The following is a 12724-nucleotide window of genomic DNA, read 5'->3' as shown; positions in this document are numbered from 1 at the left end:
CAAAGAAATAAGAAAAAAATAAAAGAAATAAACAAAAAGAATTCATGATGAAATCAAAATATGCACTAAACAAAATTCATTACCAATGAGAGATGAATTATTAGTGATATGTCGACCATGACAGTGCTTTGAAAACCACTATGCTAGAGACGGTAAGCTGAAAAAGGTACTATGAGAGTCATTGGTTGTCGAGATAGTGCCGAACTTCGGGAGAATCTGGCAAACAAAACAAAAACACTCTCTCACGTTTTTCTTAATATACTCTTTAAATGAATAGAAGACAAACAATAAAAACTAAATTTTTAAAAAATTTCAAAACTTAAAAAAAAATCTCAGACCAATTAGAGTTTTTTGGGGAGTAAAAGATAAAAAGAAATAAATTGGCATTTTGACCCAAAAATTAAATTTTATGTAACGTTAGAGTTAATAGCTTATTTGCCAAATAACTAAAAGGATAAATTAGAATTTTAGAGAAATAGTAGACATAGATAGTAAAAGTAAATAGAAAAAATGGAGAGTTTTAGTTAGTTAGTGAATTTGGAGTTTTTGTGTATATAAAAACAAATATCCCTAGAGTTTAGTCGCAAGCGTGACTGATGTTTTTCTTAATTTTCCTTTTTGTCATCTATTAGATTAAGAGTGAATTAACAATAGTTCTTACACAAAGCCGACAAAGGTATAACACCATTCTGGAGCCACAAGCCGGCGTGAAACATGATACTCCCGGAGATAAACTATGGAACTAAAACCGACTTCACAAACTTAAGAGAACAAAGGAGAGAAAAAGAGGCTAAAAACGTACATGAGATTAAGCATAAACTTCAAGAACAATGAAGCAGATCGAAGCCGGAAGCAGGATTGAGAGGGAAAGAGGAACAAGCCTACCTTATTAGAGTTGAGCTGATATCTCTTAGAACTGTTCCCTTAGGAACCAAACCAGTAACCAACACACTTACCACTTCTTCAACAATAGAAGCCACCATAGAAAAAAGCCTTCAACTCGAGCAACCAACGATGAGACACATACATTTTTGATGATCGACTACTCCAAGATCGTCGTGATTGAGCATAAGCTCCATAGCTCCTTACCAAGAAATCTGGAGAAACCCGTCGGTTGCAAACCATGGAACAGCACAACTTCCCCGTTACGACCCTTCATCTACTGAAATCTTAAACACAAACTCCACGTTGAACGACGAGACTAACCAGAGACCACACGCAGCAGAACCCGGACATCTCAAAGAAGAACAAACCGCTCTAAGACCACAACAGATAAACTCCAACCGATGTCCCGAGCAAGAATTCCATCAAACCAAGTCGCCAAACCAACCACACTCCAGCACACTACAAACCTCTAACACTCCTTCATCTCCAAGAAACAGAGAATGAGATACAAGCTCGATGAATCACCAATGATACGCTTGAAAGCCGCTTGACCAGGTTCGATGGGAGAATTAAACACCCACATCGGAGCCGACTATAACCTGCCATCGCGCACCAGAAAACAGATTCAAACCCAGAGAAGCAATCCAAGCTAACCAAAAAGTGACAACAAAACTCGATCCCAGAACAAAGATCCCCATACGAGAGGCCTCAACACAACAATCCTAAAGAACTAGCTACACCAAATTCAACACCTTGAAAAAAAGAACAAACTAGAAATGTTCCAAAATAGAACGAAATCTCTAAATTCCGGCTTCGAAACCCTAACATGAATCCCACAATCACCGCACAAAACCTAGCAGTACCGCAACCTGCGGAACCTCCGACCCAGTTCGAGAAACGAGAATCCACCGAGAAGACGGATCTTCCCCCAAGAGCACATCAAACCTTCTACAACAAAGGCGCCGCGAGCCCAGATGAAGAAACACGAAATTACGAACAAAACTTACAATAAAAAGAATACGGAAGAGAAAGGGGGTCAGCGGTGGCGCTATCGGAGCCGCCACGCGCTGGTCGAAGCAGATTTAAAACTTGACGGCTACTGAGTTTTGACGAGAGAAATATAAAGAGTTTTTTAGTTAGTCCAATTGAGTATGCCTTCTGTTTTTCTTAAACTTCAGCGGAGTAAAAACTAAAAACATTGCAAAGAAGAAAAAAGAAAACATGGCGCCAAAAAGCTTAATGGTCGTGTCACGTGATGTAAGTTTGCTTGATGACCACCAGACAAATTTAATATGTTTTCAAAATCTTCGGGCCCCACCTTTCAGATGTGCTGACCTTTTCTTTTCTTTTCTTTTTTTGTCTTAATTCTTTTATATTTAAAAATTTAATTCATTTTTTCCATTCTATAAATCTCGACAGATTCATTCTTCACTCTTCAACTAAACACTTCACTTTTTCATTTCATTCCCATACGAAAGACACGTGGCCAGGAAAAGGATGAAAGAAAGTAGCCGAAAGCAAGGAGCGGCGTCGCCATGCGCGGCCTGCAAGCTTTTACGGCGGCGGTGCGCTCAAGATTGCGTTTTTTCGCCGTATTTTCCGGCGGATGAGCCTCAGAAATTCGCTAATGTTCATAGAGTATTCGGAGCTAGCAACGTCAACAAGATGCTTCAGGTATTTGTTCTTCTTTTCATGATAATTTAAACGTGATTAAGCTTACTTTGTTTAATTATGATATTTTGTTTTTATTTCTCTGTTTAAATTTTATTTTAGATAAGACATTACTATCATTTCCTCAGAACTTTTATTTACAACTACTCCATGGTCCGATCCATATATTTATTTTATTATAAACTAATTTTAAGGATTTAAAACAAAATTTGTGAATTGCATTTATTTTCTTAAACTTTTACTTGTTAATGACATTTGCAGTTGTCAGCCGGTGTCGAATTCTACCACTTTTAACTTTTGTTAGCTGATATAGAATTAAATAGGTATAAATTTTGTTAGCTAATGTTATTGATACGGTCAACATTTCCTAGCTAGCTAATGTGGAATCTACATTCAGAGAGATTCTATACGCCTAAACAACATACTTTACTAAAAATCTTGTGAAGCTGGTTAGTCTAATTGCTCACAAGATGTTTAAAAATTCAACAGGAGTTACCGCTCCATCAGCGGGGAGACGCAGTGAGCAGCATGGTCTACGAGGCTAATGCAAGAGTGCGGGATCCTGTTTACGGTTGCGTAGGTTCGATTTCCTCCCTGCAGCAACAAATTGATGTGTTGCAAGGCCAACTAGCTCTGGCTCAAGCTGAAGTGGTGCACCTCCGTGTGCGCCATTCAACTAATTTTCCGGGCCATGGACTATGCCCGGATAGCCCGAGCAGCAGTGGCTCACCGTCCTCGAAGCAAGTGAGTCCACAGGACAACAAGGGCATATTTAGCCATATGGACATGGTGGATGAAGCCAGTTTGGGAGAGTCTATGTGGTCTTGCTAGTTTGATGTCCTTTTTTCTCTCTAATGCATTTCCTCTTCTTTTTTTTTCTTGGGAAATTTTCGGGATTATATATTTAATTAGGTGTAGGAAATGAAAATGCTCTGTTTTGACTACAGAGTGAAACTATTAACATGATATAGACACATATATGTATACTAAGTACTATAAATCTACTATCTATATATAAATATAAGTGGTACTTATTTGTATTTCGGGTATTTGGGATTTTGGATCAGGATCCACGTCATTTCTAGCCGAGGAGAGAACTTTGTTATCGATCTAATGTAAACTTGTGAAATATATATTTATCTTAAGACTTCTATATACGGACATGTTTTTGCTTTTGCCAGTTTGTAATATCCAATTGTTTAGCCCAGGGCTTAAAAACAGGCGGTTATTTCTGGTATCATCAAATAATTTCGTAAAGTTAATAAAGTCAGAAGAGAAAACAAGAAAACTATGGAGAGGTCTTAGAAGAACTTTCGATAAAGTATTAGGTTGGTCCCAAGTAAAGTGTAACACAATTAGGACATGACACATGAACATGGTAACAAGTGATGCGTTAATGTTAGACCGAATTGATTTGAAACCGGTGTGAAGAATATGATATGACCTTATCAAATCTTGTATCATTAGATTAAATAATTTTACAAATTTTGATATAAACTTTATGTTATTCGTTCATCTTTTCTAAGAAAAAATTAGCTATAGTTTCGTGTTATTGAATCAATTTTTTTTTTTTTGAAACACAACTTTCATTAACTTCAAATTCAACGATTACAAAGCGATGAGGGAATTAAACATCCTCTCGAAGACAATTCATAAAACACACTAGTAAAAAAACCCAAACATAATAAATCTTCATATGAAGTTGACAGCGAATTCAAAACGAAGTTTGAATGTGTCGATAAAACTATCACGACAAAGTCAAAGATTTGAAAGATAGTCCTCACCAACAAGAAAACCCGAAGTATTCTCGATTGCACCTTCAAGCCCCGTAAAGACCGCTCCACAAGGTAACAAACCGGTGAGTAAACTGAAACTAAAGCTCAAAAAAGAATCCGTCTCCATTTATAGGAAGGAGACATGGCAGTGAAATATTCTCCAACACATAGGAGGAGGTGAGGATTGTGCGCCGACAAGTCCATACTAGTTTTTGATGGCTCTGAGCTGGACGCCGGAGTGGATTCCCACCTACATCGGACGCCAAGTAAACAGACAGATAGCTCGTAACTGGACGCCAGAGTGGATTCCCACCTACATCGGACGCCAGATTTACAAACAGATGGCTCAGGACTGGATGCCGGAGTGGATTCCCATCTACATCGGACACCAGATTTACAAATAATTGTGAGAGAAAGTATAGACCCAATCTCATAACTTTGTGCTTTCGCTCGATATGGACAGAGCAACGTCGGTGATATATTGGAGCATCGGGTTCAGTACATCGCCTGGTGAGTGAACAGTTTCGATTTGGTGAGATGAAGAACGCCGGTTCAGACTTCTGGTCGGCAGTTGTTGAGGTTACGTGAGGCATAGCTTGACGGAAGCTTTTTTGGAGAGACAAAGGTCGCACCCGAGCAAGACCTGAAGGCATAGACGGTATAAATGATGGATGGTAAGGCTGGTGGATGTAGTTGAACGGTGGAGAGACGGTCAGGGAATTCCCCCTGAGAGAAACAGATCTTGCTGAAACGGATCTGTAGTGAGAAAGCTAGAACCTTCGATCTTTGACGCCAAGAGGCCTTCGAGAAGATGTTTGAGTTGAGGTGTTGTTGGTAGCAGCAGCGATGGGATTTGACCAAGTTGTTGTCACCACAGAGACCCGAGGGAGAAAGCAGGCGGGAGATTGTGGTGGATCTGGCTGGGTCGGAGCATATCCGAGGTACCACGGCGGTGAGGAGCAGATCCGTGACTTTGTTAGAGAAACACGGCGGTGAAGAGTGGTAAGCTGGAGAGCATCCCAGGAATCACTGATTGAACGAACAGTTCCGGCGAGCTTTCCACGGCGGCTAGAAACCATAGCTGTCACCGAGGCTCTACCCGGATGAGAGGGATCTAAGACTAGCGAAGAGGAACCAAACATATACGAAAGATAAAGAGGGAGCATGAGAGGAGGGAGGAGAGGTGGACGCCGGCGAGCAAGAGCTCCACCGGCGTCGGAGGATGATGACAAAACGGGGGTCTCAATATTCGGGTCTGAGAGCGTTTTCAAATTTTGAATTTTGATCCACACCCTGTTTCCCTTATTGAATCAATTATTTAAAAGTACATACTGTCATATAAATGGGGAGGTCCTAGTTTACTGACCCAGAAAAAAATAAAATAATATGTCACCTACTACTATATACAAAGCTTATGTCAATGGACAATGGTTGATATTTACTTGTTAGATTGCTCACAGGAAAATGTTATCAAAGCTTCTAAATGAAAACGTCCTTTTCAAGCAAGAAGCTTCACCACATAGAGCTGGTTGTTAAGTTTAGCCACATCGATGAGATTTTTACTGCTCATGTTTACATGATAGTGTAGCGTCGAGACTCGAATCAGCTCAACCGATATAAGTTGCTTCCGGAAAGTTCTATGCATAGAGCATGAGATTGAGAGTTTCTTAGTAGAACTTTACCCTAATCATAGGCGACGAGGATAAGCTCAAACACTTGCTAGGATGAGCTTTCTATTAGACATAAAGTGTCTCACATTGGTAATTGGAAGGGATCCTAAATAATATTTAAGATAGATGGATCACTCCACTTATCACCAATTGGTTTTAGGTTGGAAGCCCATCTAGCTTAACATGGTATCAGAGCCACACTACGCAGTCCAACCTGATCCAATATGGCCCAAAGTTGGTCCATCAATCTTTCCCCGAACATTCTGAGATTGACGTTCAAAGAACCATCATCTCGAGGGCGCGTTTTAGACACAAAGTGTCCCACAAACGAAAACTCTACCAGTGACATTACAACCTTGGCTTTCAACACGTTGGAGAGGGTTCCTTTCGGAATTGAAGTAGAAAACATAAAAAGGTTTTTCAGATGTATACTCGGCCATCCACAAAACAATTTCAATCACTCGCGGTCATTCCAACAATTGAAACAATGCCATCAATGAATTCATTGTCCGTCAAAGTGTAAACATAATTCGACCATTCATGTTTCTGGACATCCTTTAGAACCCACATAAGCAACTCAATGGCATTGTCAGCCTCATCATACTCCCACCTAACCTACTTACCCTTAGTCCCTGATAGTTTACCAGTTTAGTATCATATTAATGTATTATTGACCACAAATGCTTTTGTGTCAATGAAACTGATTTTTCTGAGATCTAACATCTAAGCAGATTATCTTCACTCCAACAAGTATTGTACCTGCAGGGACAAGCGATCTTACTCCTCCATCTTGGTTTTCCAGTCTTGATTATTCATGTTTTTAGATCGGATATAAACCTGTTCTTATTGGGTCGGGTTTTTGTCGGGTCAACATCTATTCGGGTCAGGGTTTTTTCGGTTCTGGTTATTTTTGATAGATGAATTTTGAACAAATGTCTTGGACGTGTCACAGTCCGGATTCAAATTCATTAGCACGCGTCAAACCAATGTCTTTTTGTCAGTCAATAGCTTTTGGTTTCTTCTCATTTTCTCACTGTAGGATTCTCAACATTTTAACATTCAATCTTCGGAATCCAAATCAGAATATTATTGTTTTTCAATATTGCAGAGATAAGAAGAGTTAACAAGAGATTGAATACATACAATGGCAAACACAAGAGCGATAACAAAAGACCAAATACAAGTTTGTTTCTAGACATCCTTGGCGATGAGATCACCATTGAGTAACGCTCTGTAAGCAGCAACTGGCCAAATGAAACCACGGAAGATGAGACGACTAGCCAATGGAACATCGATAATGATCTCTTTCATGGCTGGTTTCTTCTCATCACTGATCGCTATCAAGTAGCTTCTCCCGACCCACCCGATCCATCCAGCAATGTAGAGAAAGAGAAGCCCTGGAGTTATGAACTCTCCCCAATGCCGCTGGTCTCCGTTCACTATCAAATGTGGTAGCCCGTCTGCGCCGCAGAGGAGCCCGTACTTTCCGTAGTTGTCGAACCTAACAACAAAACAGTTTTCAAGAAATCAGAAAGAAAACAAACTCCTCCACAACTCAATTCAATTTAAGTTTATCATAAAGCTACTCAATCTTCATTGGTAGTAACAACGGACCTGCGCTTGGTCTTTTCTATCTGAGCGTTAAGAGCAAAAGCAGGGGCACTTTCAGGAGCGTAGAGCTTAAGAGATGATTCTAGCTTCTTGATCTGTTGCTTCTCCCTCTTGGCAAACTGTTTTGACTCCTTGCAAGGGGTCAAGCCCGAGATATCAGCGACAGCTGGCATCGGAGCTGAGAGGAGGATGGAAGAGAGAGCGACCGCCGCGGATAAAGCCTTCATGGACTGATGTTGCTGCGTCGCGGATTTGTCATCGGATCAGACGGATCTCGCGGCAGATTTAACGCATTGAGTGAGAGACTTGTTGAGGACGAGGTTCGACGGGATCGTGAGCGACATAGCTCTTAGGGGTTCGAAGTTCTTAGGGAGGATAGAGAGATGAGCTTAAGATTCTGTAGAGTGGGGAGAAGACAAATAGATTAAATTTAGGGAGAGAGAGATAAGAGAAGAGGTCTCGTGGTGATGATGTGGTGTGTTGTTAGTGGTGGTTAAGTTACAAGTCATGGATAAGAGATTTTCCCACTGATTTTGTATTTCTCTCACAAAATTTGTGGACTACACACGACTTATCTTTTATCCTTATCTTCTAGATTATATTTACGAAGTGATTTTACCACGTGTATTCTCTACAATCAATTTCACAAAACAAATATGACATGGCTACTGAAATTGATGACATAGCTTCCGAAAAAATATGACATGGATAATTTCATTTAATGTTGATTTATATTTTTGGCAAACTTATTAGAATATGGTAATAATTCATATATTATATTTAATATTGATATTTCTTTTTGGTAAATTTTTTTTAAATATGGTAATAGCTAATATATCATCTATAAAATAAATATATTCATATATAACATTTCACATTCGAAATGTTATTATTATTGTATAATTATACAATTTGTATAACTAAAGCTTTCAAAAATTTCTACAATTTTTTTAAAAAATTAAATATCTAACCGTAAAATCATTAGTTTCTTATATATCTACAAATTTTATAAATATTGTTTAGGCTAAATTTTTGATAATTATACAATTTTTATTAGTTTTATGCAAATTGATTTAATATATATCAAATCTATATTAAATATTAGTAAGAAAATAGTAAAATATTTAATATTTAATAAATTTATTTTTAAATATACATTAGATTTAAAAAATTCCTTACAAACACCTAGTTACATACATATACACAAAACAGTAAAAATATACATATGTAGACAAAAATAAAGAAATGTATTGTATAGTTCTAAATCAATCAAGTTTGATTGGCCAACCACATATCATGAAGAAAGAATGCCCGAGCTAAAACTCATTATTATACTCTCTATGTTTTAAAAAATTTACACAAATTTCAATTTTGATTGAAAATACACTATTTTTTGTTTAAATATTTCTATAATTTTTAACCAATCAAAGTTTAATAAACAAAATTAATTTCTTCGAAGTTTATAGTTGTTATTATTGTCTAATATTATTGTCTAATAAAAATACTTTGAAAATATAAAAATATATTTTTGGAACATTTTTTTCTAAAACATTAATCATTTTAAAACGTAAGAAATATAAAATATCAGTTTTTCCTCTCCCATGGTATAAAATATCAGTTTTGTGTTTCTATCCAATCAAATTTTTTATTTAAACTGCGAAAGGCATCTTTGGAGGTATTTTTTCACTAATGTTACAAATTTGTGTTTGGTTAACGCCAGTTGAATTAGAAATCGTTCCACCATTTAGCCGGTTACAAATCAGACAATACATATATGAATACTATCGTTTGCAAATGACTTGACATTTGCTTCAACTGTTACAACCATCTATTTTACTAAGCTATCTTTACCTGAGATCAAAAATAACATTGGAACTTAAGAACACCTTAATCAGGAACTCATCTCTTAAGTGCAGTTCACCCATTTTCCAAATTTATTAACTATCAAGATTTTGGTTCCGTTAAAACAGCATAAGTTTGAAGTGTTGCTTCTTTGGTCTAAATCTAAAATGGTAACTCTGGTCTTTGCAGAAACAGCATAAGTTTGAAGTGTTGCTTCTTTGGTCTAAATCTAAAATGGGACTGTCGTCTTTGCAGAAACATCATATATCTATATTCGAAATTATTATTGGCTGATTACACTATGTTATCAAATACTTGAAACCATACGGTCCATACCACTCGTTAAAATTTCTTAATGACAAATCAAAGCCCTCTAATTTACATAAGAAATATACGAAAATCAAGAAAGAAACATATTCTCAAGAACGCTAGAGAAAAAGAAAAGATACAGCAATTCACAATAGATCAAGCAAAATCATCTTCCAATAAGGAGATGGAAAATCAGACGTTGTGTGAACTGTCGGGCTTGGCGTGAGGAAACAACGGCGGAGAGGAGGAGGAGGCAGAGATGGTTACACCGGGAGGTGGGGCAGGAGCACCGTACACCTGAGGATTTGTTTGAATGTCATGACGGCCGCGAGTTTTGCCGAGGAAATAGCAACCGAATCCAAGAAGAAGACAGAAGAAAATCAGAGGAAGAGATATAACCACCACCAAACCCATCTGAGATCTTGAGAACTAGTTTTCTACTTTCTCTCTCTGATTTGAACGTTTTTCTTGGAGTCTTGGTTGGTTTGATTCTTTCTCGACTTAAAATATAAATATATATGATTTCGTAGGGAGTCTCTGGAAGAATCCGATTCTTTCAAAACGTTTATGTCTTGTAAAGCTTAACGTTCGAATATGAACGGTCACTTCTTATGTGGGGAAGATGAATAAATGCTTACCTAGTGAATATAGTTCTGTCAATTTTTTATATTTATTATTTCTTCATCTCAGAGCCTGGTCCAACCCAACTCGCAGTAAGATAGTCATAAAAAACAACCAATCCAAATTAAGAAAAAACTATATGTAATCATGTATCATCGATACTGAACAGATTATTGGTACATAGATTCCAAACCCACTAAAACAGCAAATCATCAAACCCAAATCGCATTCACCTTTTTTTTTTTTTTTTATCATAGAAAAGAAAATCTGGAGAAAAGAGAAAGAGCTAACTTCTAGAGAAGACCAAAACCACCCCTAAGGGCAAGAACCAGATGCAGAACAGAGCCTCCCTCGATGTTGTAGTCTTTTGCCGTCTTGTCATCAGCTAGCTGTTTTCCAGCGTAGATGAGCCTGCCAAAAACAATCCAGCATGAGAGAATGATAAGCATCCACCAAAATACTCATGTAAATCAGTGTTAAATGTAGATTATAAGCTTGCACGCAGAGTATAATTAACTAATGGCAAAGAATATAAGAAAACACATTAGAAAGGCTTGACGAGTGCACCAGACAGATTTTTTATGTCACTAAACATTGTCTTCTAAAATCAGTTTTGACAAAACTGCAAACAACTCTAACGAGATGAGAAAGATGACAATGAGACAAGAACAACATAGGAGCTACACTTATAAACATTGCCAACCCTAAAGTAGCTCACACTTTAAAACAAACCTTTGCCAGACATACTTGTCGAAAGAAAGAAAGTAATAATTACCTCTGTTGAACAGGAGGGATGCCTTCTTTCTCCTCAACACGCTCCTTGATGCGATCAATGGTGTCGGTAGGTTCGATGTCAATCTCGATTTCTTTGCCAGTGAGAGTCTTGACCTTGATCATGGTGCCACCCCTAAGCCTCAAGACCAAGTGAAGAGTGGACTCTTTCTGGATGTTGTAGTCCGCAAGGGTTCTACCGTCTTCTAGTTGCTTCCCAGCGAAGATCAGCCTCTGCTGATCCGGCGGTATTCCTTCTTTGTCCTGTTCACAACAATCAACATCAAGAATCCATACTAATCAGAATCAATGGTCTTTTGGTCAGTTAGAAACAAGAATCTTAATTCAATTTTTATAAATCTCACAAAGCAATTCAAATCGAGTTTCTTCATCAGAAATTAAGCAAGCACACGACGCATTAAGAGAAGCTGGTCTAAGAATTGCCAAAACGCTAGGGTTCGTCTATCGAATCAAACCATAATAGTGAGTGGAATAAGAGAGACCTGGATTTTGGCTTTGACATTGTCGATGGTGTCGCTGCTTTCAACCTCCAGGGTTATGGTTTTCCCCGTCAGGGTTTTGACGAAGATCTGCATTTTCTTTCTTTTCTTGCTTAAAGATTTTTTTATTTGATTTCTCTATCTCTCGCTTTGTGAGTATCTTTATATATATAATAAATAATTGGAATAGTTTTGAAGGATTTGGAATAAAATCCACAGATTTCCTGATAAGCGTTTGGTCTACGCTATTTCTTCTTATGCCAAACTTTCTTTAATTTATTAAATTTGTTTCTTATTTGTTTTTGTACAAAACATCTTACTCTTTTTAAACAAATATATATTTTCTTTCTTGGAATTGAAATGAATAGAAGAACAATGATGAATGGAGGAAACAAAATGAAAATAAATTGAAGGTCATTGAGACATGTCATATAGTCAAAAAATGTATCAAATTATAAATAAATTATACTATCAATTAAAAAATAATTGCTCCATAAAAATCTGTTGTACATAAATTATAGTTGGACGATTTCCTTAGTAACATAACAAATTAAATTAACAATTTTTGCCATTGAGATTTATCTTTAAAAAAAAGAATGAGATTTATCTTTTATTTATAAAGCTCAGTAAACTATTTCAGTTCGACATAAGAAAATTAACCAACCATTCTTATTCACATTCATGGCTGCTACATATACCATTCCTAAACAGTTATATTCAAACATATTGAACCAACTTAGTTTTCAAAAAAAAAACTTAAGCAGCTTGAAAATGATATTCATTCATTATATTCCAAAAAGTATTTTTCCATTTTTTTTTGCGGCTTAAGCAGCTTATAGAAACTATCATTTTCATTAATGAATATTTTCCATTTAGCAAAAAAAAAAACTTATTTTATCCTCTAATCTAATATAATCTAGTTCACTAAAATTTTCACCAAAATTTTGTTAAAAATTTGGGGGACCAAAATTCCATATCTAGCTTCTACGTCTAACTGCATCACCAGAGCCGTCCTATGAAGATCCATGTCTGACCAGCTTTACTTGTACTATGTTGAAGATTTCTTGTA

The 12724-nt window shown here is 37.0% G+C and overlaps 4 protein-coding genes across 4 annotated transcripts; 1 reads left to right on the top strand and 3 right to left on the bottom strand.

Annotated features, from left to right (window-relative positions):
• The first annotated feature begins 2310 nt into the window (after window positions 1-2310).
• LOC106399473 (LOB domain-containing protein 4) lies at window positions 2311-3711 on the top strand. Its single transcript, XM_013839959.3, has 2 exons — window positions 2311-2559; window positions 3046-3711. Exons 1-2 carry the CDS (start codon window positions 2383-2385, stop codon window positions 3385-3387), a joined length of 519 nt encoding a protein of 172 aa, XP_013695413.1. The 5' UTR covers window positions 2311-2382; the 3' UTR covers window positions 3388-3711.
• Window positions 3712-7066: 3355 nt separating this feature from the next.
• On the bottom strand, window positions 7067-8028 carry LOC106397576 (photosystem I reaction center subunit III, chloroplastic). The gene is made up of 2 exons (XM_013838187.3): window positions 7616-8028; window positions 7067-7502 (listed from the first exon to the last, which is right to left on the bottom strand). Exons 1-2 carry the CDS (start codon window positions 7837-7839, stop codon window positions 7193-7195), a joined length of 534 nt encoding a protein of 177 aa, XP_013693641.1. The 5' UTR covers window positions 7840-8028; the 3' UTR covers window positions 7067-7192.
• A 1674-nt stretch (window positions 8029-9702) lies between these two features.
• Window positions 9703-10410, bottom strand: BNACNNG19470D. Its single transcript, XM_013842842.3, has one exon. It carries the CDS (start codon window positions 10175-10177, stop codon window positions 9956-9958), a length of 222 nt encoding a protein of 73 aa, XP_013698296.1. The 5' UTR covers window positions 10178-10410; the 3' UTR covers window positions 9703-9955.
• Window positions 10411-10490: 80 nt separating this feature from the next.
• On the bottom strand, window positions 10491-11914 carry LOC106402162 (ubiquitin-NEDD8-like protein RUB1). Its single transcript, XM_013842841.3, has 3 exons — window positions 11659-11914; window positions 11160-11419; window positions 10491-10795 (listed from the first exon to the last, which is right to left on the bottom strand). Exons 1-3 carry the CDS (start codon window positions 11749-11751, stop codon window positions 10678-10680), a joined length of 471 nt encoding a protein of 156 aa, XP_013698295.1. The 5' UTR covers window positions 11752-11914; the 3' UTR covers window positions 10491-10677.
• Window positions 11915-12724: the final 810 nt, after the last annotated feature.

Source organism: Brassica napus, chromosome C7 (genome assembly GCF_020379485.1).
Source record: "Brassica napus cultivar Da-Ae chromosome C7, Da-Ae, whole genome shotgun sequence".
NCBI lineage: Eukaryota > Viridiplantae > Streptophyta > Magnoliopsida > Brassicales > Brassicaceae > Brassica > Brassica napus.
The sequence above is the reverse complement of the archived record's forward strand: the minus strand, read 5'-3'. Positions and strand labels throughout refer to the sequence as shown.

Coding starts and splice junctions, on each gene's coding strand:
- LOC106399473 (XM_013839959.3), top strand. CDS start 2,383: ATGAAAGAAAGTAGCCGAAAGCAAGGAGCGGCGTCGCCATGCGCGGCC. Junction 2,560..3,045: donor ACGTCAACAAGATGCTTCAG/GTATTTGTTCTT, acceptor AAAATTCAACAG/GAGTTACCGCTCCATCAGCG.
- LOC106397576 (XM_013838187.3), bottom strand. CDS start 7,839: ATGAAGGCTTTATCCGCGGCGGTCGCTCTCTCTTCCATCCTCCTCTCA. Junction 7,503..7,615: donor ATAGAAAAGACCAAGCGCAG/GTCCGTTGTTAC, acceptor TTTTGTTGTTAG/GTTCGACAACTACGGAAAGT.
- BNACNNG19470D (XM_013842842.3), bottom strand. CDS start 10,177: ATGGGTTTGGTGGTGGTTATATCTCTTCCTCTGATTTTCTTCTGTCTT.
- LOC106402162 (XM_013842841.3), bottom strand. CDS start 11,751: ATGCAGATCTTCGTCAAAACCCTGACGGGGAAAACCATAACCCTGGAG. Junction 11,420..11,658: donor ATGTCAAAGCCAAAATCCAG/GTCTCTCTTATT, acceptor TGTTGTGAACAG/GACAAAGAAGGAATACCGCC. Junction 10,796..11,159: donor ATCCCTCCTGTTCAACAGAG/GTAATTATTACT, acceptor TGTTTTTGGCAG/GCTCATCTACGCTGGAAAAC.